Source organism: Entelurus aequoreus, linkage group LG01 (genome assembly GCF_033978785.1).
Source record: "Entelurus aequoreus isolate RoL-2023_Sb linkage group LG01, RoL_Eaeq_v1.1, whole genome shotgun sequence".
In the NCBI taxonomy this organism is placed as follows: domain Eukaryota; kingdom Metazoa; phylum Chordata; class Actinopteri; order Syngnathiformes; family Syngnathidae; genus Entelurus; species Entelurus aequoreus.
In genome coordinates, this window is record NC_084731.1 from 2,089,603 (window position 1) to 2,114,653 (window position 25,051).

General features: G+C 41.2%; 1 protein-coding gene across 2 annotated transcripts in view; it reads right to left on the reverse strand.

The window, feature by feature from the left end:
- Positions 1-24,566, reverse strand: part of LOC133646678 (indian hedgehog B protein-like) — a 31,237-nt gene extending 6,671 nt beyond the window's left edge. The window contains exons 1-2 of one of the 2 annotated variants that reach the window (XM_062042314.1): positions 24,188-24,566; positions 4,922-5,183 (exon numbers count right to left, since the gene is read on the reverse strand). In XM_062042314.1, coding sequence (XP_061898298.1) covers positions 4,922-5,183; positions 24,188-24,487 — 562 coding nt within the window. In that variant the 5' untranslated portion in view covers positions 24,488-24,566. Of the gene's footprint in view, positions 1-4,921; positions 5,184-9,663; positions 9,787-24,187 lie in introns of those variants that run through there. The other variant, XM_062042324.1, reaches the window with a different exon arrangement.
- Positions 24,567-25,051: the final 485 nt, after the last annotated feature.

Genomic DNA, 25,051 nt, shown 5'->3' on the forward strand with positions numbered 1-25,051 from the left:
TTAGCCTTCTGAGCCAATGAGCAAACACATTGTACCATTAGAACACTGGAGTGATAGTTGCTGGAAATGGGCCTCTATACACCTATGTAGATATTGCACCAAAAAGCAGACATTTGCAGCTAGAATAGTCATTTACCACATTAGCAATGTATAGAGTGTATTTCTTTAAAGTTACGACTAGTTTAAAGTTATCTTCATTGAAAAGTACAATGCTTTTCCTTCCAAAATAAGGACATTTACATGTGACCCCAAACTTTTGAACGGTAGTGTATGCTCGTGTGCGATTGTGAGTGAATGTGAACAGCGGCAATCACAAATTACAAAATAAATTGTAAAAAAACATCTATGTCGTGCGTGCAATACAACTGTGCTGCTTTTATTTTGAAAAGTGTTATTTATGGGCGTATGTCCGTGTGTAAGCTGTGAGTGAAGGTGCACAGCGACAAGTGATGCACGGTTACCCCCCGAGACGCTGAAAAGAGAAAAGTTGATGAGGAATGGCGTGTTTTCAACAAGACATGGACTGCCAAGTATTTCTTTACAGAAATGAAAGGTAAAGCCGCGTGCTTAATTTGTGGTACACAGCTTGCTGTGTTTAAAGAATATCATTTGAATCGCCACTACACGACCAAGCACGGGGAAAAATACCGGAATCTGTCTGATGAAGCGCGCGTAAGGGAGGCTGATGCGTTGATGGTAAAACTGCAAACCCAACAAGGACTTTTTGCCATATTTCACACCCCCAGAGATGCAGCCGTCAGGACAAGTTTCGTCATTTCTCACAAAATCGCCAGAAAAAGTAAGGCGTTTTCTGACGGAGAGTTTATTAAGGAGTGCTTATTGGACTCTGTTGCGCCGACATGCCCGGAGAAGAGGGGCGCATTTGAGAACGTGTCACTCTCCCGACGCACTGTAACGAGGCGGGTTGAGACCATCGCTGGAAACTTGGAGCTTCAGCTGAAGAACAGAACGGCCGACTTTGACTGTTTTTCGCTGGCTTTGGATGAGAGCTGCGATGTACGTGACACCGCCCAGCTGCTCATCTTCTTACGTGGGATAACTGCAGACTTTCAAATCACGGTGGAGCTGGCAGCCATGCAGTCAATTAAAGAGACAACCACAGGTAATGACTTGTTTGGACATGTTAGGACTGAAATGGGACAAGCTGGCAGGTGTGACAACAGATGGTTGTCCAAATCTGACGGGGAAAAATGTTGGACTTTTAAAGAGGATGCAGGATAAAGTGACAGAAATTGACATTTTTGCATTGTATTATACATCAGGAAGTGTTGTGTAAGACAGTGTTCAAAATAAAACCATCAAAAGCAATCTGCTTTTGTATAAAGTTAAGTTAGGTTAATGAAATTATTATTATTATTATTATTTTACGGTATATCAAAAATAATTTCAGCAAAATTAAATTGAAATATTGTCGGTGTGGCCCTCCAGCAGTGCTCGGGTTGCTCATGCGGCCCCCGGTAAAAATTAATTGCCCACCCCTGCCCTAGACTATTCATGAAGTCCTTGGTTGGTGTGGTTACGGCAGTTGTGAGGCCAGTTTGACGTGCTGCAGCTTATGGTACAGAAATGTACATAGGATTCACATATGGTGAACATTCCTGCAGTCAGCATGTCTATCAGCGGCATTATGGTGTGTGGTAAACTGCACTTTTGTGACCTGTCTTCAATATAATCATGCCGTCTATCTTGAAAGGCCACACCTGTGAGGTGGATGGATTATCTGGACAAAGAAGCAATGCTCACTAACACAGTCAGTCAGATTTGTCAACAGTATCTCCCAGAAATAGGCCTTTTGTGTGTTTTGATCTTGACTTCAGCTTTTTATATTTTAGTTTTTTGTATGTCCTTGGTATTTTCAGCAGTCAGGTCATTTAGTAGGGTAAACAAGTTTTTAATTCCCTGTTGACATATGAACAGTCCATAGTGGAACTAGCAGGAATATTGTCAAGTTGACAATGGTAAATGAAGCAGGAGATTTAATGTGGTCAGATGAGACCAAAACTGAGGTCTTGGAACCTAATACCTCCTCTCAAACATGAAAGCATTTCTCTGCTAAAAAGGTACCGGAAGACTTCATCGTAGCGTTGAATCTTGGACGAGAACCTCCTGGCCTTAGCCAGAACTACTGAAGATGGGTCAGAAGTGACCCAAAACATACGACCGCGGCAACCAGGGAGTGGTTTAAAATCTCAAAGAGGTTTGAGCCACCTCTGGGCTACTTTTCCATGGGAAATATGTGGAGGGACCTGAAACTACATGCGAGTTGCCAAGCGACAGCCTCGAAACCTTCAAGATTTGGAGAGTTAAGAAGAAACAAACAACAAAAAGTCTGGACTGTTCCGGTCTTTGTACGGAGATCACAACTTTTGTCCCGACTGAATGTAAAGTAGGGCCTGATGATTATAGCAAAAATAATAATCATGATTATTTTTGATTAATATTGAACTCACGATTAACAACACAATTATTCATTCATTTAAAAACAAAGTGTATGTACATAATTTCTAGGTGCAGTCAGGGCGTTGAGGGGATCTGGTTTGGTGGCTGCAGGATTAGGTCTCTGCTTTTTGCAGATGATGTGGTCCTGATGGCTTCATCTGGCCAGGATCTTCAGCTCTCACTGGATCGGTTCGCAGCCGAGTGTGAAGCGACTGGGATGAGAATCAGCACCTCCAAGTCCGAGTCCATGGTTCTCGCCCGGAAAAGGGTGGAGTGCCATCTCTGGGTTGCGGAGGAGACCCTGCCCCAAGTGGAGGAGTCCAAGTACCTCGGAGTCTTGTTCACGAGTGAGGGAAGAGTGGATGGTGAGATCGACAGGTGGCGTCTTCAGTAATGCGGACGCTGTATCGATCCGTTGTGGTGAAAAAGGAGCTGAGCCGGAAGGCAAAGCTCTCAATTTACCGCTCGATCTACGTTCCCATCCTCACCTATGGTCATGAGCTTTGGGTTATGACCGGAAGGACAAGATCACGGGTACAAGCAGCCCAAATGAGTTTCTTTCGCCGGGTGGCGGGTCTCTCCCTTAGAGATAGGGTGAGAAGCTCAAAGTAAAGCAGCTGCTCCTCCACATGGAGAGGAGCCAGATGAGGTGGTTTGGGCATCTGGTCAGGATGCCACCCGAACGCCTCCCTAGGGAGGTGTTTCGGGCACGTCCGACCGGTAGGAGGCCACGGGGAAGACCCAGGACACGTTGGGAAGACTATGTCTCCCGGCTGGCCTGGAAACGCCTCGGGATCCCCCGGGAGGAGCTGGACCAAGTGGCTGGGGAGAGGGAAGTCTGGGCTTCCCTGCTTAGGCTGCTGCCCCCGCGACCCCACCTCGGATAAGCGGAAGAAGATGGATGGATAAAAACAAAAGTATTTATTGCACCACCAAAACTCAACATTAAATATCATTTAAAAGGAAATGATATAAATTAAAAACAAATAATATAATAATAATAGTAATAGCAATACAAAAAAAAAAAAAAAAGATTCAGTTCTCAGTTTATAAGTTTTTGAATTCCGTTATTTTATTTTAAAACAACAGAGTGTGTGCGTTTTGTGTCATTAACAAAATTTTATAAAATGTCTGTTCATTTAAATGCAAAAATCCTCACATTTATTGGTGCTATAACTCTTTGGACAACTTTGACCAGCATTTTAAGCCAAGAGATAATACTTTTATAAATGTATCAATAAGTACATTATGCCTGTGTAAGGTACTTTTTTTGAAACCTTTATTTTGTTATTGCAGTCAGACAAGCGCTTTTATTGTGAAAGGGGGGCTGGGGGGGTGTGCTGTTGTTGTTAGTACGACATGTGGAGATGACTTGAGGCTGTTAACAAAAACAAAAAAGAGCACGAGCCTGTCAAGTTGCGACCGCTGTCCAGTTTGTACATTGATCTCACATCGACGATGTCGTTCACAACCACACAAGCAGATGAAATGTGTTGTCGGTGTATGGATTGTTCTTGCTAGCTTTAGCTTCGCACTTTAGTCGCTGTTTCAAGGGGCTGCCACTACATTGTTTAGCTTCAAGAGGTTGAATGAGCGATATCGGACACATTTTTTTCCCAACAAATGTTTCGTCTCCTCACATTTCAGTCATATTTGCGCCAATTTCAGTGATTTTCCGAGATTAACAGCAAATTGTGTTTTAATGACCAATCTGGTGACTCCGTCCGCGGGTTCGTTAACGCAAAAACGCCTTACTTTTTTTGTTGAGTTTAGAAATAATTGATTAGACATTCTAGCGCCGTGTCAAATAAAAAGTAGCAGATCCCAAACTTGTAGTAGACTTGCTCTTTTTTCCACATTTATTCGCTCCTCAACTGTTTCGCCGTACAAACTCAGGAATTCTCATGCATGTTGAACTTGCACGCCCCATTAATGCTTTTTTTTTTTTGCGATTATAGTTTTATGATCTTGGGAACCTATAACTGAAATCGAAATTAAAATTGGAATAATAGTTTAGTTGTAATTCAGAGTTCACACTAGCTACCTAGCTAAAATCAGCTTTTGATCAAATCCATTGGTGCTTGAGAAAGCGATCCAATCTCAATTTGAGCAACACTATGTTAGCATGTAGCAGCTAGCAGGTAAACATATCTTGGTTTGCATGTTTTGACTCTGTGGATTGCCAATCGACCGAGTCACTTTAATAATGATGTGCAGATTGTACATACTGGATCATTATTAAAGTTCTGTTGAGTTTCAGACATCAAACCTTCTTCCGGTTGACATTTTTGCCACCAATAAGAGAAAGGAGTGATCTCACGTTATTTGTGACACCTTCTAATATTTGGAGGATTACCGTGTGGAAAGAAGGGAAATAGACCGAGTTTACAAACCAATTATCCCATTTGGACCAGAGGAAGGCTGAGAATGTAGAAAAGTGGTCAAAGCAGACTAAACTCACCTGACTTGACGCTGCAGTGAATGTGAGCCTTGGACTCGTAGTAGACCCAGTCGAAGCCCGCTTCCACGGCCAGTCGAGCCAGCATGGCGTACTTGTTCCTGTCCCGATCCGAGGTGGTGATGTCCACCGCTCGACCCTCGTAGTGAAGCGACTCCTCGGAGTGGTGGCCGTCCTCGTCCCAGCCCTCTGTGACCCGCAGACGGACCCCGGGCCAAAGGTTCATCACAGAGATGGCCAGAGAGTTCAGCTTGTCCTTGCAGCGCTGCAGCACAACAGAGGCCTCATGGAACCATGCAGTCAATAAACGTGAAGCTAGCAGACAGGAAGTCTTACAGCAACTTCAAGTACCTCGGGTTCGCAAAGCCAAAATGTTGAAAGAGCCGTACTAAATCTGTCTGGAGCCGTAAAACATTTAAAGTCTTATACAAGTGTTATAATGAAGGCAACACATAATGCAAGAGTCTATATTAGCCTACTATCAAAATGACAATGTGGCTGACACAAACCTTTGTTGACATAAATGTTGAAATTGAATATTTATTCTATACAATTTAACAACATTGGAAAATATGAATAAAACAGAGGCTTCTTTGAGATAAGTCCTGGTAATGACTGTCTCAGAACGGCCAAAAGGTAGAGATGTGTGTGTCCAAGTTCAAGGAAATAACAGGCTGGGTAACGTTTGCTGTGGTCTGGAACAACATGGCACACAAACAACTATGAGAAATGCAGCCAATATTACATACATGAGACATGACAATATCAATTAAAACACAGAGGACATAAGTAAGGGAAATTAAATGAATATAGCTACAAACGAGGCATAGTGATGCAATATGTACATACAGCTAGCCTAAATAGCATGTTAGCATTGATTAGTTTGCAGTCATGCACTGACCAAATGTGCCTGATTAGCACTGCAACAAGTCAATAACATCAACACGCACAGTACAAAACGTTTGGTGGACAAAAATGAGACAAAGGAGTGGCATAAAACACGTCTTTCTGTGGCAGCGTCGGAGAAAGTTGTAAACAAACGAGTTCAAGGACCACTGATATTAGTAGGACAAAACAGCACTCGCCTTATACCGTATTTTTCGGAGTACCGTATTTTCCGCACCATAAGGCGCCCCGTGTTATTAGCCGCACGTTTAATGAACGGCATATTTCAAAACTTTGTTTACCTGTTAGCCGCCCCGTGCTATTAGCCGCACCTACGCTACGCTAAAGGGAATGTCAACAAAACAGTCAGATAGGTCAGTCAAACTTTAATAATATATCACAAACCAGCGTTCTAACAACTCTGTTCACTCCCAAAATGTAATGTGCAAATGTGCAATCACAAAAATAGTAACACTCAAAATAGTGCAGAGCAATAGCAACATCAATAACTCAACGTTGCTCATACGTTAGTGTCACACAACACACAAAATAAACATTTAAAGCTCACTTTCTGAAGTTATTACTCATCCACAAATCCCTCGAATTATTCTTCTTCGGTGTGCTTCACTTGTTTTTTGACACCATCGATGATGTGGACGCGCATGCAGTCGTAGATCAACAGGAACGGCGCTGCGTGAAAAAAGTCACCCGGTGTCTTCGCGTAAACGTCTATCAACCACTCGCTCATCTTTTCTTCATCCATCCATCCCTTCGAGTTAGCTTTTATGATGACGCCGGCTGGAAAGTTCTCTTTTGGCAAGGTCTTCCTTTTGAATATCACCGTGGGTGGAAGTTTCTGGCCGTTAGCATGGCAAGCTACAACCACAGTAGGACGACTTCTCATTCCCTGTGGTGCGAATATTCACCGTACGTGTTCCCGTTGTATCCACAGTGCGGTTCACATGAATATCAAAAGCCAGTGGAACCTTGTACGCGTGTCTCTAAGTAGGAGACATTTTGTTGTCTTTACAGAAAAACAAATGAAATTAAATATCCGCGAGCTTCTTCTTCTCCGGGGGCGGGTGCTCACCTTGGCGGTTGCTTACAGTAGAAGAAGAAGCGCTTCCTCTTCTATGGGGGCGGTTGCTTACCGTAGAAGAAGAAGCGCTTCCTCTTTTACGGGGAAAAAAGATGGCGACTGTTTACCGTAGTTGCGAGACCTAAACCTTATGAAAATAAATATGAATATTAATCCATATATAAGGCGCACCGGGTTATTAGCCGCACTGTCTGCTTTTGACAAAAATTGTGGTTTTTAGGTGCGGCTTATGGTGCGGAAAATACGGTATAAGTCGCACCTGCTGAAAATGCATAATAAAGAAGGGAAAAAACATATATAAGTCGCACTAGAGCCCGGCCAAACTATGAAAAAAACTCTGACTTATAGTCCGAAAAATACGGTACTCATCAGTTGAATATAAACTGTGGGATTTGTAACAATTAAGAAGGTTTGTGTCATGTTTGTCTTACAAACAGCACGTTAAAACAAAACATATATTTTTCCCCCTCATCTTTTTCCATTTTCATACATTTTGGAAAAAAGCTCCAAGAGCCACAAGGTTGCCAACCCTTGGTTTAGGATGAACATTTTCGTCGGAATTTTGCATGTGTTTTGGTCCGTGTCTCAGGTGTGGTACGACCCAGCACCGCCCGTAACAAACTAGTCCACTTGTATCATTCCAGTACCCAAATATTCGCTGTTATTTTTTTTAGCTAGGTACTGCCACAAAATAATCCACTATGGGGTCAAAATATGTTGGAAGTTGCAAGTTGACCTGCAATAAGGCGCTTTTGGTAGCCATCCACAAGCTTCTGCTTGACCACTAAATTGCTGCAGTTCAGCTAAATGTGTTGCTTTTCTGACATTGACTTGTTTCTTCAGCATTGTCCACACCTTTAAGTCAGGACTTTGGGAAGGCCATTCTAGAACCTTCATTCTAGCCTGATTTAGCCATTGCTTTACCACTTTTGAGGTGTGTTTGGGGTCATTGTCCTGTTGGAACACCCAACAAGACCCAACCTCCAGGCTGATGATTTTAGCTTGTCCTGAACAATTTGGAGCTAATCCTCCTTTTTCATTGTCCCATTTAAAGCAGCAATTCCATTGGCAGCAAAACAGGCCCAGAGCATAACACTACCACCACCATGCTTGATGGTAAGCATGGTGTTCCTGGGATTAAAGGCCTCACCTTTTCTGATCCAAACATATTGCTGGGTATTGTGGCCAAACAGCTCCATTTTTGTTTCATCTGACATCACATGGACAAAGATAAGACCTTCTGTGGTCAGGCTAGCACAGGGGTCGGCAACCCAAAATGTTGAAAGAGGCATATGGGTGAGGGCGGACCTACGTCACTTCCGCCTACCAATCCCCTAGCAACCGGGAATTCGTTGAAAACAAACCAGCTCACAGCGAACACAGCATTGACAGAAAAAGCATTTAACGAGCGTTGTGGCTTGGAAGTCGGCGTTAAATCCTTCATTTACGCATTTTTACTTATTCGCATATCGTGTGAAAAAAACGAAAATGTGTTATTTGCGTCAGACTCGTCTCAGTGAACTTTAAAGCTTCTCAGGCTTAGCTTAGCTTGCTAGTTAGCTTAGCCTGCTAATAAAGAGACGCATTTTGCGACTGTCTTGAAAAGTTGATTAAATGGCAACATGAAAATTATAGGGTTTATTGGTTTTTAAAAACCCAACTGTTAAGTGCAATTTTAAACGAAACCGGTTTTCGAAAATAGCTAGCTAGGCTATAGACTATATAGTATATTACTTACTTAACTTAATCCTCTTCTTCCCGGATGGGAAATAAGGCTTCGACGACTCGACGCCATTCATCTCGCTGCTGTGCTCGTCTCTGTGCCTCGCCCCATGTAAGCTTCATCTCTTTCAGCTCCCCTTCAACTGTTCTTCGCCAGGTGTTCTTTGGCCGCCCTGGCTTACGTTTTCCCGGTGGTGTCCATCTTAACGCTGCCTTTGGTATCCTCTCGTTGTCCGGTTTTCGAAAATAGCTAGCTAGGCTATAGACTATATAGTATATACCGCATGTTATTTTTGTACAACAACAACTTCAGCTGTCGAACGTTATAAGGTACACATTCAACAAGTACAACATTAGCACGGACGGTATAGCCAAGTTGTGGTTAAGAAGGTGGATTTTTGTTCCTTATATTTACCAGAAACGAAGTGATCCGAACACACGACCCGGGACTTTGAGGGACTCCAGTGAGAACCGTCCTCGTTTTCCCGGTGTAAAGCTGCGAGCCATTTGTCTCGTCTCTGTGAGCTTTTATCACGCTTTGGCAGAACAAAATACAACCTTTGTTTTCCCTGTTTCCAGTTGTGGTTAGCACAACCAAAAACAACACAGTTTTTCGGCATTTTGGAGGCAGAATGACGGGTTTAACCAGCGTAGGTCGACAGGTTAAAGAGTAATGGCAACGGTTTGTTTTCAACGCCAGTCTGGTTGCTATGGCTCGAAGAACCCGTATGTAGCTCAGTTGCCCGGATGTCGGCTCTCACCTATTGGAGCAAAAATACAAAAACAAATCTGTCTGGAGCCGCAACAAATGAAAAGCCATATTACATACAGATAGTGTGTCATGAGATATACATTGAATTGAGATGACTTAAAGGAAACTAAATGAGCTCAAATATAGCTACAAACGAGGCACAATGATGCAATATGTACATATAGCTAGCCTAAATAGCATGTTAGCATCGATTAGCTTGCAGTCATGCAGTGACCAAATATGTCTGATTAGCACTCCACACAAGTCAATAACATCAACAAAACTCACCTTTGTGCATTCACGCACGTTAAAAGTGTGGTGGACAAAATGAGACAGAAAAAGAAGTGGCATAAAACACGTCCTGGAAAGTCGGAGAAAGTTATACATGGACACAAACTAAGGCGAGTTCAAGGACCGCCAAAATTAGTAGGACAAAACGGCGCTCGCCAAATACTCGAATCAGTGAAGCATGTTTAATATAAACAGTGTGAATTATAACAATTAGGGAGGTTTGTGTCATGTTTGTCCACCTACAGAAACCATATTAAAACAATTTGTTTTATTTTTTTTCCCCTCATCTTTTTCCATTTTTCATGCATTTTTTAAAAAGCTTCAGAGAGCCACTAGGGCGGCGCTAAAGAGCCGCGGGTTGCCGACCCCTGGGCTAGAATGAAGGTTTTAGAATGGCGTTGGTGCAGTTCAGCTAAATTTGTTGGTTTTCTAACATGGACTTGTTTCTTCAGCATTGTCCACATGTTAAAGTCAGGACTCTGGTAAGGCCATTCTAAAACCTTCATTTTTTAATTTTTAATTTTTTCATTCATTCAGATGAAACAAAAATGGAGCTGTTTGGCCAAAATACCCAGCAATATGTTTGGAGGAGAAAAGGTGAGGCCTTTAATCACAGGAACACCATGCCTACTGTCAAGCATGGTGGTGGTAGTATTATGCTCCGGGCCTGTTTTGCTGCCAATGGAACTGCTGCTTTAAATGGGACAATGAAAAAGGAGGATTAGCTCCAAATAGTTCAGGACAAGCTAAAACCATCAGCCCGGAGGTTGGGTCTTGTTGGGTGTTCCAACAGGACAATGACCCCAAACACACCTCAAAAGTAGGGATGTCCGATAATGGCTTTTTTCCGATATCCGATATGCCGATATTGTCCAACTCTTTAATTACCGATACCAACCGATACCGATATCAACCGATATATGCAGTCGTGGAATTAACACATTATTATGCCTAATTTGGACAACCAGGTATGGTGAAGATAAGGTACTTTTTTAAAAAAATGAATCAAATAAAATAAGATAAATTAATTAAAAACATTTTCTTGAATAAAAAAGAAAGTAAAACAATATAAAAACAGTTACATAGAAACTAGTAATTAATGAAAATTTGTAAAATTAACTGTTAAAGGTTAGTACTATTAGTGGAGCAGCAGCACGCACAATCATGTGTGCTTACGGACTGTATCCCTTGCAGACTGTATTGATATATATTGATATATAATGTAGGAAGCAGAATATTAATAACAGTAAGAAACAACCCTTTTGTGTGAATGAGTGTAAATGGGGGAGGGAGGTTTTTTGGGTTGGTGCACTAATTGTAAGTGTATCTTGTGTTTTTTATGTGGATTTAATAAAAAATAAAACAAAAACAAAAAAAAAACGATACTGATAATAAACAAACCGATACAGATCATTTCCGATATTACATTTTAACGCATTTATCGGCCGATAATATCTCTACTCAAATGTGGTCAAGGAATTGCTAAATCAGGCTAGAATGAAGGTTTTAGAATGGCCTTCCCAAAGTCCTGACTTAAAGGTGTGGACAATGCTGAAGAAACAAGTCCATGTCAGAAAAGCAACACATTTAGCTGAACTGCAGCAATTTTGTGGTCAAAAATTCAAGCAGAAGCTTGTGGATGGCTACCAAAAGCGCCTTACTGCAGGTCAACTTGCCAAGGGACATGTAAGGTATGGTGTTCCTGGGATTAAAGGCCTCACCTTTTCTCCTAACAGCTCAATTTTTGTTTCATCTGACCACAGAACTTTCCTCCAGAAGGTCTTATCTTTGTCCATGTGATGTCACATTTGCTCACATTTTCAGTAGAGCCATAATAAATTCATAAAAGAAGCAAACTTCATGAATGTTTTTGTGTGAGCAACAAGTATGTGCTCCAATCACTACATCACAAAAACATAAGAAATGGTTGGAAACTCAAGACAGCCATGACATGATGCAGTGTTTCCCACACATTCATTTATTTGTGGCGGCCCGCCACGAAAGAATTACGTCCGCCACAAATTATTTTCTTATTTTTTTGTCCTGTCCAGCTTCTCAGGCAAATCATATAGTTGATGTAGATGCCCGTATCGGCTGCTCAGATTTACTTTACAAAAGAGAAGTGTAGGATACTTCTCTTGTTGCCTTATTTGTATTTGACCACTACTGTTTTCTGTTTATTTGTTACTGACTGTGGCAGGACACCTCGGCCTCTGTTTCACTTTATGTTGCTGGTAAATAATATGCTTGTAGTAGTAGGCTAAAGTTACTAATTAAAGGGGCAGAGCTTTAAGAGACATTTTAGCTTTTATATTTCATAAGATATATTTTTTGTAAGAACCACAATTAATAAATATATTTCAGTGAATAACTTATTGTTCAAATCTGTATATAAATATGTACATAAAGTGTTGTAATTATATTGTAAAATGGATGGATGGACGTTTAAAACAAAACTGTTATTATTAATTAGTAAGTATACATTTTTTGAGCCTTTTTAGAGAAAATCATATCATTGTAGTAAATGATGCAAATTACTCGATGATGTCATGGTGACCACGCCCATAGCCACGCCCCCACCGCCACAGGTATCTTGGCAGTTTATGGGAAACACTGTGATGTTCTTTACAAGTGTACGTACACTTTTGACCACAAGTGTAGCTCTTCTCTCTCGTTGCTCATCAACATCTCGGCCAAAAAGAGTCTTCCAAAAAAAAGGCATTTTTCATAGTTTTCTGCATGTGAAACTACAATTGTCTAAAATGTATTGCTAGAGATAATTGCTCTTGTTTTTATAAGATGAGGTGTTGGGCTGACCTTTATGGGATGTTGGGCTGACCTTTATGGGATGAATAACAAACCAAAGTATGGAAAAGGAGCATTTGTACACCACGTATATTGACAAAGAGCATTCTGAGGACTGTGGTTCTGGTCTAGTCTGTGAAGGTTGACAAGCGGGATCACATCCAATATTGGCTGAGATCAGAATAGCTGGCTGTGGTGGCCACAGTTGCCTTTCCACTGGATCCAAACCTTCATGTTTTCTCTGCGTGGTCAGACTTCATAAATTCGCCGCCACATTTAGCACACGTGCACGGCAGTCGTGCGCCACACCGCTGGCTGCGCAAACATTGAAGACGCGGGCTGACGAGACAACACCCGCCTTTGCACACCTTCACCCTGCAACACCCGCCTTTGCACACCTTCACCCTGCAACCTAGGTGTCCAAGTCCAGACCCGCCGGCCAGATTGATTGATTGAAACTTTTATTAGTAGATTGCACAGTACAGTACATATTCCGTACAATTGACCACTAAATGGTGGAGTCATACCAAAGACTATAAAAATGGGAGCCATTACCTCCCTGCTTGGCACTCAGCATCAAAGCTTGGAATTGGGGGTTGAATCACCAAAAATGATTCCCGGGCGTGGCCACCGCTGCTGCTCAGTGCTCCTCTCACCTCCCAGGGGGTGATCAAGGGTGATGGGTCAAATGCACCTAGTGTGTGTGTGACTATCATTGCTACTTTAACTTTGATATACAATGAATATTTGTATTCATTTGTTGTATTTATATATTGTTAAATTGTTGACAAACACTTTTGTTGATCATGTTTTTAACACCAATATCAGGCCTGTATAGATCCACTATGGACTGGACTCACACTATTATGTTAGATCCACTATGGACTGGACTCTCACTATTATGTTAGATCCACTATGGACTGGACTCTCACTATTATGTTAGATCCACTATGGACTGGACTCTCACTATTATGTTAGATCCACTATGGACTGGACTCTCACACTATTATGTTAGATCCACTATGGACTGGACTCTCACACTATTATGTTAGATCCACTATGGACTGGACTCACACTATTATGTTAGATCCACTATGGACTGGACTCTCACTATTATGTTAGATCCACTATGGACTGGACTCTCACACTATTATGTTAGATCCACTATGGACTGGACTCTCACACTATTATGTTAGATCCACTATGGACTGGACTCTCACACTATTATGTTAGATCCACTATGGACTGGACTCTCACTATTATGTTAGATCCATAATGGACTGGACTCTCACTATTATGTTAGATCCACTATGGACTGGACTCTCACTATTATGTTAGATCCACTATGGACTGGACTCTCACTATTATGTTAGATCCACTATGGACTGGACTCTCACACTATTATGTTAGATCCACTATGGACTGGACTCTCACTATTATGTTAGATCCACTATGGACTGGACTCTCACTATTATGTTAGATCCACTATGGACTGGACTCTCACACTATTATGTTAGATCCACTATGGACTGGACTCTCACTATTATGTTAGATCCACTATGGACTGGACTCTCCCACTATTATGTTAGATCCACTATGGACTGGACTCTCACTATTATGTTAGATCCACTATGGACTGGACTCTCACTATTATGTTAGATCCACTATGGACTGGACTCTCACACTATTATGTTAGATCCACTATGGACTGGACTCTCACACTATTATGTTAGATCCACTATGGACTGGACTCTCACTATTATGTTAGATCCACTATGGACTGGACTCTCACTATTATGTTAGATCCACTATGGACTGGACTCTCACACTATTATGTTAGATCCACTATGGACTGGACTCTCACTATTATGTTAGATCCACTATGGACTGGACTCTCCCACTATTATGTTAGATCCACTATGGACTGGACTCTCACTATTATGTTAGATCCACTATGGACTGGACTCTCACACTATTATGTTAGATCCACTATGGACTGGACTCTCACTATTATGTTAGATCCACTATGGACTGGACTCTCACACTATTATGTTAGATCCACTATGGACTGGACTCTTACTATTATGTTAGATCCACTATGGACTGGACTCTCACACTATTATGTTAGATCCACTATGGACTGGACTCTCACACTATTAACTAGATCCACTCGACGTCCATTGCACCAGTCGCCCAGTAGGGGGTCCCCACATCTGCGGTCCCCTCCAAGGTTTCTCATTGTCCCATTGGGTTGAGTTTTTCCTTGCCCTGATGTGGGATCTGAGCCGAGGATGTGGTTGTGGCTTGTGCAGCCCTTTGAGACACTCATGATTTAGGGCTATATAAGTAAACTGATTGATTGATTGATTGATATCAACATCTTCTCCCCCATCAATGAGTCAATCGTGGTCGTCTGCAGGAAGTTTCTCAATAGTGTAGATTTGTGTGTGGTGAAGCTGAACGTTGGTGTGGCCACTCCGCGCCACAAAAGTGATAAAGTGGTGTGTGGAACAGGAGCTTCTGTATGTGCAGCAGCGCGCAGGAACAAGCGAATAAAAAAAGCCCTAGGGGTGAAAAATTCACTTCCATTAAGGCTACAAAAAGGTGAAATGTGCTATTTCTATTTCTGTCAACGTGTGCAGCGAAAACAAGCTGAGAGTAAGACCAAACAGTCAAAGACGTTCTGTGTGCGACACACCCACGCTCATAAATTGCCAGCCGGTCAAAAGTCTCCATCGGCTGCAGGAAAATAAAGAGGAAGTCTTCGGTCTGCGTACCACTTCCGTTTGGAGTTTTGGTGGGAATCGGAAATGATCTTTAACTTTTGACAAAGATTCTAAACACAAATGAAATACTTGTGTCACACCTGAGAGGTGAAACTTAAGTTAAGTTCAAGTAGCAATGATAGTCACACACACACTAGGTGTGGTGAAATGTGTCCTCTGCATTTGACCCATCACCCTTGTTCACCCCCTGGTAAGTGAGGGGAGCAGTGAGCAGCACCAGGAATCATTTTTGGTAATTCAACCCCCAATTCCAAGCCTTGATGCTGAGTGCCAAGCAGGGAGGTAATGGCTCCCGTTTTTATAGTCTTTGGTATGACTCAGCCGGGGTTTGAACTCACGACCTACCCATCTCAGGGCGGACACTCTAACCACTGAGCAGGTTGTCTCATTATTGAGACCACTACCCCGCATAGTCATCACTGTCCATTTCATAGCAAAGTGGGGCTGCAGCAATCCACTACTTTTTTTGACTGATCGAATAAAAGACTTTATAGACCACTGCGTGTTTTAGTCAAACAAGCTGAAATAAACAACTATTTAGTCAAACAAGCTGAAATAAACAACTATTTAGTCAAACAAGCTGAAATAAACAACTATTTAGTCAAACAAGCTGAAATAAACAACTATTTAGTAAAAACAAGCTGAAATAAACAACTATTTAGTCAAACAAGCTGAAATAAACAACTATTTAGTCAAACAAGCTGAAATAAACAACTATTTAGTCAAACAAGCTGAAATAAACAACTATTTAGTCAAACAAGCTGAAATAAACAACTATTTAGTCAAACAAGCTGTAATAAACAACTATTTAGTCAAACAAGCTGAAATAAACAACTATTTAGTCAAACAAGCTGAAATAAACAACTATTTAGTAAAAACAAGCTGAAATAAACAACTATTTAGTCAAACAAGCTGAAATAAACAACTATTTAGTCAAACAAGCTGAAATAAACAACTATTTAGTCAAACAAGCTGAAATAAACAACTATTTAGTAAAACAAGCTGAAATAAACAACTATTTAGTCAAACAAGCTGAAATAAACAACTATTTAGTCAAACAAGCTGAAATAAACAACTATTTAGTCAAACAAGCTGAAATAAACAACTATTTAGTCAAACAAGCTGAAATAAACAACTATTTAGTCAAACAAGCTTTACCTGGCCTACCACTTTGCACTATGCTGACCTCTCTGGCAGTTTACCTGGCCTACCACTTTGCACTATGCTGACCTCTCTGTCACTTTACCTGGCCTACCACTTTGCACTATGCTGACCTCTCTGGCAGTTTACCTGGCCTACCATTTTGCACTATGCTGACCTCTCTGGCAGTTTACCTGGCCTACCACTTTGCACTATGCTGACCTCTCTGGCAGTTTACCTGGCCTACCACTTTGCACTATGCTGACCTCTCTGGCAGTTTACCTGGCCTACCACTTTGCACTATGCTGACCTCTCTGGCAGTTTACCTGGCCTACCACTTTGCACTATGCTGACCTCTCTGGTGATCACTTCCTAGCAGTTACAATCATGCAACCATGAATCCAAGCAACAGAATATAAATAACAGCTTTTTGCTAATCGAGTGATCGATTCCATCGATTAATGGTCGCAGATCTTTTCACCAGCTCTAATCTCACTTCCATTGTCACATTGGCTTTCTTTGACGCACTGCCATCAGAAGAGTCTGCCTCACATTTGGGGGGACATAACGAAGGACATAAAAGGAACTAAAAAGAACCAAAAAATACTTCAGTGTAGACCAGACCTGGGCAAAATAGGGTCCGCGGGCCTCATGCGGCCCCTCAAGATGATCAATCTGGCCCGACACAAGTTCTACATTATTATTTTAGACCTTTAACATCTAAACTGTATTTGCCTTTATGATGTGCAGTTATGTTTTTAATGAATGTAAGTCTTCAACTATGGAAAGTATTTCAATGGTTGAAATCTGCACTTTTGGGAGTTCTAGGAGTTATTACAGTAATCTAGGAGTTATTACAGTAATCTAGGTAGGAGTTACTACAGTAATCTAGGTAGGAGTTATTACAGTAATCTAGGTAGGAGTTATTACAGTAATCTAGGTAGGAGTTATTACAGTAATCTAGGTAGGAGTTATTACAGTAATCTAGGAGTTATTACAGTAATCTAGGTAGGAGTTATTACAGTAATCTAGGAGTTATTACAGTAATCTAGGTAGGAGTTATTACAGTAATCTAGGAGTTATTACAGTAATCTAGGTAGGAGTTATTACAGTAATCTAGGAGTTATTACAGTAATCTAGGAGTTATTACAGTAATCTAGGTCACAGCAGCTCAGACCAGGAACAAAGCAGAGTGGGTGGGGCTTGTTTTCAGAGCATAAAAGTGATAAAATATCATATTGTAGGTGTTTGTTACACTTTGCATTCATATTTTGCTGTTTGTCACATTTGTGTAGTGTTTTGCTTGATTGTAAAAGATACACAACTATGGAGGAGCTGCTCTGAGAAGTAAAAGATGTTGTTAATATTCACTGTTTTATTGTTCATAGTTAATATTGTAAATCCCACTTTCTTTACAATTACTGTCCCAGGCCATCACAAAAAGGTGATGTCATCAAATATTACACCCTCAAACAGCAGTGATGGAATGCTTTAACAACTTATTATAACTATGGCTGCAACAACTAATCGATTAAAATCGATTATAAAAATAGTTGCCGATTAATTTAGTCATCGATTCGTTGGATCTATGCTATGCGCATGCACAGAAGCTTTTAAAAAATAAAAGATAAAAATAAAAACATTTATTTTTTTTATTTTTTTTAAATAAACCTTTATTTATAAACTGCAACATTACAAACAGCTGAGAAACAATAATCAAAATAAGTATGGTGCTAGTATGCTGTTTTTTTCAATAAAATACTGGAAAGGATAGAAATGTAGTTTGTCTCTTTTATCAGATTATTAATCGATTAATCGAAGTAATAATCGACAGATTAATCGATTATCAAATTAATCGTTAGTTGCAGCCCTAATTATAACCATAGGTCTCAACGGGTATTCAAAGTGTGGCCCGCGGCTCATTTTTTACAGTCATTTAAAAAAAACATAAAAAGTGGAATAAAACAGAAAACATGAGAAAATGTTGCAATATTAACACTAATAACACAAAGCTGCCATGCAGTCTGTTTTATACTTTAAAACTGACATTGCTCAAAAAGTAATAAATACTCATAATGGATGCATTCTTATGAAGTTGATGTGGAGATTTAAGCGTTGAAAGTGACAATAATACACACTTCTTTTAACACTTTAAAGAGTGGGTGCCTTTTGGGGCCCCTTAAGGTTTATGGAACTGTTCAGAAAATAACCCTGAATCAAAAGACATGTTGTTATGACTTATTTACCCTTTTTAAAGCTCCAATTACTTCCCATCAAATATTTAACTCTGAAAAATTTTTGGGAGCGTATTTTGTGTTTTTACAAAAAAGGCAAAAAATAAAACAAATCAAAACTTTCTGTCAGTGCCTGGATTTTAACATTGAAAGTAAATAAAAATATATAGGACTTGTTTTTAACACTTAAAGCTGCTCAGTGGCCTAGTGGTTAGAGTGTCCGCCCTAGGATCGGTAGGTCGTGAGTTCAAACCCCGGCTGAGTCATACCAAAGACTATAAAAATGGGACCATGAATTGATTAACGTGGACCCCGACTTAAACAAGTTGAAAAACTTATTGGGGTGTTACCATTTAGTGGTCAATTGTACGGAATATGTACTGTACTGTGCAATCTACTAATACAAGTCTCAATCAATCAATCAAAGCCCATTACCTCCCTGCTTGGCACTCAGCATCAAGGGTTGGAATTGGGGGTAAAATCACCAAAAATGATTCCCGGGCGCGGCCACTGCCGCTGCTCACTGCTCCCCTCACCTCCCAGGGGGTGAACAAGGGTCAAATGCAGAGGACAAATTTCACCACACTTAGTGTGTGTGTGTGACTATCATTGGTACTTTAACTTTAATGACTAAGACCCTTTAGGGGCCACGGGACCTTTGACGTGGACCACAATTGAGGGGATGGAGCTCTAATGCTTACAATAAATGTTATTGTAAGCACCCCATTATGTAAAAGTTCAGGCACACTTTTCTAGCAGATATAATTCTCAGATTTAACTCCATTTTCTCAAATTTAGCTCATTTTCATCACATTGTAATGTTGACACTAAATATTATATCTAAATGTTAAATCTAAACCTATATGTGACATCTAAATCTAAATGTGAGTGCTAAATATTACATTTAGAGAGTCAACATTAAAATGTGATGAAAATGAACTAAATCTGAGAAAAGAATAGAATAGAATGCCTTTAATTGTCACTATAGATCAGGGGTCACCAACCTTTTTGAAAGCAAGAGCATCTTCTTGGGTAGTGATTAATGCGAAGGGCTACCAGTTTGATACACACTTAAATAAATTGCCAGAAATAGCCAATTTGCTCAATTTACCTTTGACGTTATTATTAATAATTAATGATATTTACACTTAATTGAACAGTTTAAAAGAGGAGAAAACACGGGGAAAAAATGACAATTAAATATTGAAACATAGTTTACTTTCAATTTCGATTCTTTAAAATTCAAAATTCAACCGAAAAAAAGGAGAAAAACTTAAAAAAAGAATTTATGGAACATCATTAGTAATTTTTCCTGATTAAGATTAATTTTAGAATTTTGATGACAAGTTTTAAATAGGTTAAAACCCAATCTACACTTTGTTAGAATATATAACAAATTGGACCAAGCTATATTTCTAACAAAGACAAATCATTATTTCTTCTAGTATTCCAGAACAAAATTTTTAAAAGAAATTCAAAAGACTTTGAAATAAGATTTAAATTTGATTCTACAGATTTTCTAGATTTGACAGAATAATTTTTTTGAATTTTAATCATAATAAGTTTGAAGAAATATTTCACAAATATTCTTCGTCGAAAAAACAGAAGCTAAAATGAAGAATTAAATTCAAATGTATTTATTATTCTTTACAATAAAAAAAAAAAAAACTTGAACATTGATTTAAATTGTCAGGAAAGAAGAGGAAGGAATTTAAAAGGTAAAAAGGTATATGTGTTTAAAAATCCTAAAATCATTTTTAAGGTTGTATTTTTTCTCTAAAATTGTCTTTCTGAAAGTTATAAGAAGCAAAGTAAAAAAAATTAATGAATTTAAACAAGTGAAGACCAAGTCTTTAAAATATTTTCTTGGATTTTCAAATTCTATTTGAGTTTTGTCTCTCTTAGAATTAAAAATGTCGGGCAAAGCGAGACCAGCTTGCTAGTAAATAAATACAATTTAAAAAATAGAGGCAGCTCACTGGTAAGTGCTGCTATTTGAGCTATTTTTAGAACAGGCCGGCGGGCTACTCATCTGGTCCTTACGGGCTACCTGGTGCCCGCGGGCACCGCGTTGGTGACCCCTGCTATAGACCGATACAATGAGATTAAAAGCAACTCCAGTATCAGCGTGACAGTCTGCAAAATATGCAAAACATTGGAAGGAAAGAAAAATAAAAAATAGTGCAAAAGGAGGTCAGGTGCACAGTCCAGTCCTGAGAACCAACGTGTTGTTTAATTATTATACTATAGAAACACACTGCTCAAAAAAATTAAAGGAACAGTTTTTTATCAAGGTATGGCATGAATTCAATTGCACTTTTCTGATCAGGTTTTGGTCAGGTACGTGGCAGAGGGGGTTGTTAATCAGTTTCAGCTGCATTGGTGTTGATGGAGTTAACAACAGGTGCACCAGAGGGTCAACAACGAGATGGCACCCAAAACAGGACTGGAGGCCATTTCAAGTTCCTCCCTCTTGATCTTTTTTAACTGTTTTTCCACAAGTGTTGGCTTCAGCTAGAGTCATTATCACGACTGGGAGCATGAGGCCATTTCTTAACCCTCCTGAAGTTGCACAGATTGTCCTACTCCTCCAGGATGGCACGTCCATGCGTGCTGGTGCAAAAAGATGTGATGTGTCTCCCAGTACAATCTCCAGAGCATGGAGGAGATTCCAGGAGACAGGCAGTTACTCTAGGAGAGCTGGACAGGGCCGTAGACGGTCCTCATCCCATCAGCAGGACCGATATCTGCTGCTTAGTGCAAGGAGGAACAGGTTGAGCACTGCCCGAGCCCTACAGAATGACCTCCAGCAGGCTACTGGTGTGAATGTCTCAGTCAGAAACAGACTTCACGAGGGTGGCCTCAGGGCACCACGTCCTGTGCTCACTGCTCAGAACCGTGGAGCTCCATTGGCATTTGCCATAGAACACCACAATTGGCAAGTCTGTGCTTTTCACAGATGAGAGCAGGTTTACCCTGAGCACCTGTGATAGACGTGAAAGGGTCTGGAGAAGCCAAGGAGAGCGCTATGCTGCCTGCAACATCATTCAGCATGACCCGTTCGGTGGTGGGTCAGTGATGGTCTGGGGAGGCATTTCCATGGAGGGCGAACAGACCTCTACAGGCTAGAGAACGGCAGTCTGACTGCCATTAGGTATCGGGATGAAATCCTTGCACCCATGGTCCGACCCTACGCTGGTGCAGTAGGTCCTGGGTTCCTCCTGGTCCACGACAATGCCCGGCCTCATGTGGCAAGAGTATGCAGACAGTATCTGGAGGACGAAGGAATTGACACAATTGAATGGCCCTCACGATCACCTGATCTAAACCCGATAGAACACCTCTGGGACATAATGTTTGGGTCCATCAGACGCCGCCAGGTTGCTCCTCAGACTCACTGATGCCCTTAGACAGATCTGGGAGGACATCCCACAAGACACCATCCGTGGTGTCATTAGGAGCATGTTGTCAAGCATGCATACGAGCACGTGGGGGCCACACAAGATGTTGAAAATCATTTTGAGTTGCAGGAATGGAATTTAGGCAAAATGGACGAGCCTGCCACACCATTTTTTCACTTTGATTTTTGGGGTGTCTATATACTGAGCCCTCTGGAGGCTGAAAACTTTTATTTCCATCAAAGGGTGTGGCATCCTTTTGTTCCTGAGACATTAAACTGTCCATATTAGTATAGATATCACACTTTTTTTTCTTTCACCATTGAAATCTGATGTGTTTTCAAAGTGTTCCTTTAATTTTTTTGAGCAGTGTATATACAGAAGCATTCAGACTGTGGGTGGAAAGTAAAAATTGCACATAGAGTTCAAATCTGAGAAAAGTGAGTTTTAATTTGAGAAAAGTAAATTTAATCTGAGAAAAGTGAGTTCAAATCTAAGAAAGGTGAGTTTAAATCTGAGAAAAGTGAGTTTTAATTTGAGAAAAGTGAGCCCAATCTGATAAAAGTAAATTTAATCTGAGAAAAGTGAGTTCAAATCTAAGAAAGGTGAGTTTAAATCTCAGAAAAGTGAGTTTTAATCTGAGAAAAGTAAATTTAATCTGAGAAAAGTGAGCTCAATCTGAGAAAAGTAAATTCAAATCTGAGAAAAGTGAGTTTGAATCTGAGAAAAGTGAGTTTGAATCTGAGAAAAGTGAGTTCAAATCTGAGAAAAGTGAGTTCAATCTGAGAAAAGTGAGTTTAAATCTGAGAAAAGTGAGCTCAATCTGAGAAAGGTGAGTTTAAATCTCAGAAAAGTGAGTTCAAATCTGAGAAAAGTGAGTTCAATCTGAGAAAAGTGAGTTCAAATCTGAAAAAAGTGAGTTCAAATCTGAGAAAAGTGAGTTTAAATCTGAGAAAAGTGAGCTCAATCTGAGAAAAGTGAGCTCAATCTGAGAAAAGTGAGTTTAAATCTGAGAAAAGTGAGCTCAATCTGAGAAAAGTGAGCTCAATCTGAGAAAAGTGAGTTCAATCTGAGACAAGTGAGTTTAAATCTGAGAAAAGTGAGTTTTAATCTGAGAAAAGTGAGTTTAAATCTGAGAAAAGTGAGTTTAAATCTGAGAAAAGTGAGTTCAATCTGAGAAAAGTGAGTTTTAATCTGAGAAAAGTGAGTTTAAATCTGAGAAAAGTGAGTTTAAATCTGAGAAAAGTGAGTTTTAATCTGAGAAAAGTGAGTTTAAATCTGAGAAAAGTGAGTTCAATCTGAGAAAAGTGAGTTTAAATCTGAGAAAAGTGAACTCAATCTGAGAAAAGTGAGTTTAATCTGAGAAAAGTGAGTTCAATCTGAGAAAAGTGAGTTTAAATCTGAGAAAAGTGAGTTCAATCAGAGAAAAGTGAGTTCAATCAGAGAAAAGTGAGTTTTAATCTGAGAAAAGTGAGTTTAAATCTGAGAAAAGTGAGTTTGAATCTGAGAAAAGTGAGTTCAAATCTGAGAAATTGATTGATTGATTGAGACTTGTATTAGTAGATTGCACATTACAGTACATATTCCGTACAAATGACCACTAAATGGTAACACCCGAATACGTTTTTCAACTTGTTTAAGTCCGGGTCCACGTTAATCAATTCATGGTAATTGATTAGATTGAAAAGTGAGAAAAGTGAGTTGAATGTGAGAAGTATATGTGCTAGCAAAGTGTGGCCCCCATAGCCACATGCTTCCAGGGTGGGCCAGTGTGTGGCCCCCATAGCCACATGCTTCCAGGGTGGGCCAGTGTGTGGCCCCCCATAGCCACATTCTTCCAGGGTCCAGTGTGTGGCCCCCATAGCCACATTCTTCCAGGGTCCAGTGTGTGGCCCCCATAGCCACATAGCAAAGTGTGGCCCCCCCATAGCCACATGCTTCCAGGGTGGGCCAGTGTGTGGCCCTCACTGGCCCACCCCGCCTGGCCTCCAACAATACAAGAGCCAGTAACAACATGGACGTGCTGCTAGTTGGACACAAAGACACAACAAGCTTTATTCGCGGCCTTGAGTCAACAAAGAATGTGGGAAAAGAAAGATAAGAGCCTCCACGCGTCTGCAGACGGCTCAAAGTGCGCCATGCCAGGTGTGCGCCTCACCTGCGTCATCATGCGGTCCGCACCTGTGTTCTCCTCATCCTTGAAGATGATGTCCGGGTTGTAGTTGGGGGTGAGCTCCTTGAAGCGCTCGGAGTTGCGGCTTACTTTGCCCTCGTACCTCCCGCTGGCCCCCAGCGTCTTCTCGGCCACGTTGGGGCTGAACTGCTTGTAGGCGAGCGGCGCCAACTTCCGGGGCGAGCGCCTTTTCCCGTAACCTCGCCCCGGCCCGCAGCCCCCGCAGCCCGGCGTCAGGACCAAGGCGCAGCCGGCGAGGCACGTCAGCAGCGTCGGGAGCAACATTCCGACTCTGTCCCGACTTCACAACGGGGGTAAAAGTGCAGGACTCACGCCCGGAGTCGCCATTCCCTCCGTGCGTAAAAATGTCCAAAAGGTGCGCCCAAAGGCGAGCTGCGGTGCGCACCGCCGACACTCTCCCGGCCCGAGTGCACTTGCAGGCTGGGATGAAAAGGCGAGGCTGTGGGCATAAATAGGCGAGGGGAGTAACGGAGTTTGTCTTGGCAGGGCTCTCGCTGAGACAGTGATAGGGTGTCCCCGCTGTGGAAGTGGAGCACCGTCCCTCCTCCCTCCCACCAGCCACCGGGGCTGCGTCCGCTGGCACGTGAGCCTTGACCTTTGAACACCGTCCAACCTACGTGACGTCATCGTGGTTCAGGTGAGGGAAGGAGCTCACGCCTGACGTCACTTCCTGTGTTTCCCAGGAGTGCAGCAGAACAGCAGCTCCAGTGTCAACGTCCAGTTGAATTCCCGAGATGCTGCAACACCTTAAGTCAACATGGCGGCCTTTTGTCAGCCGCATGCAGGCTGCAGATAAGAGGGGAGACAGGAGGGGCCACACTTCTTTCC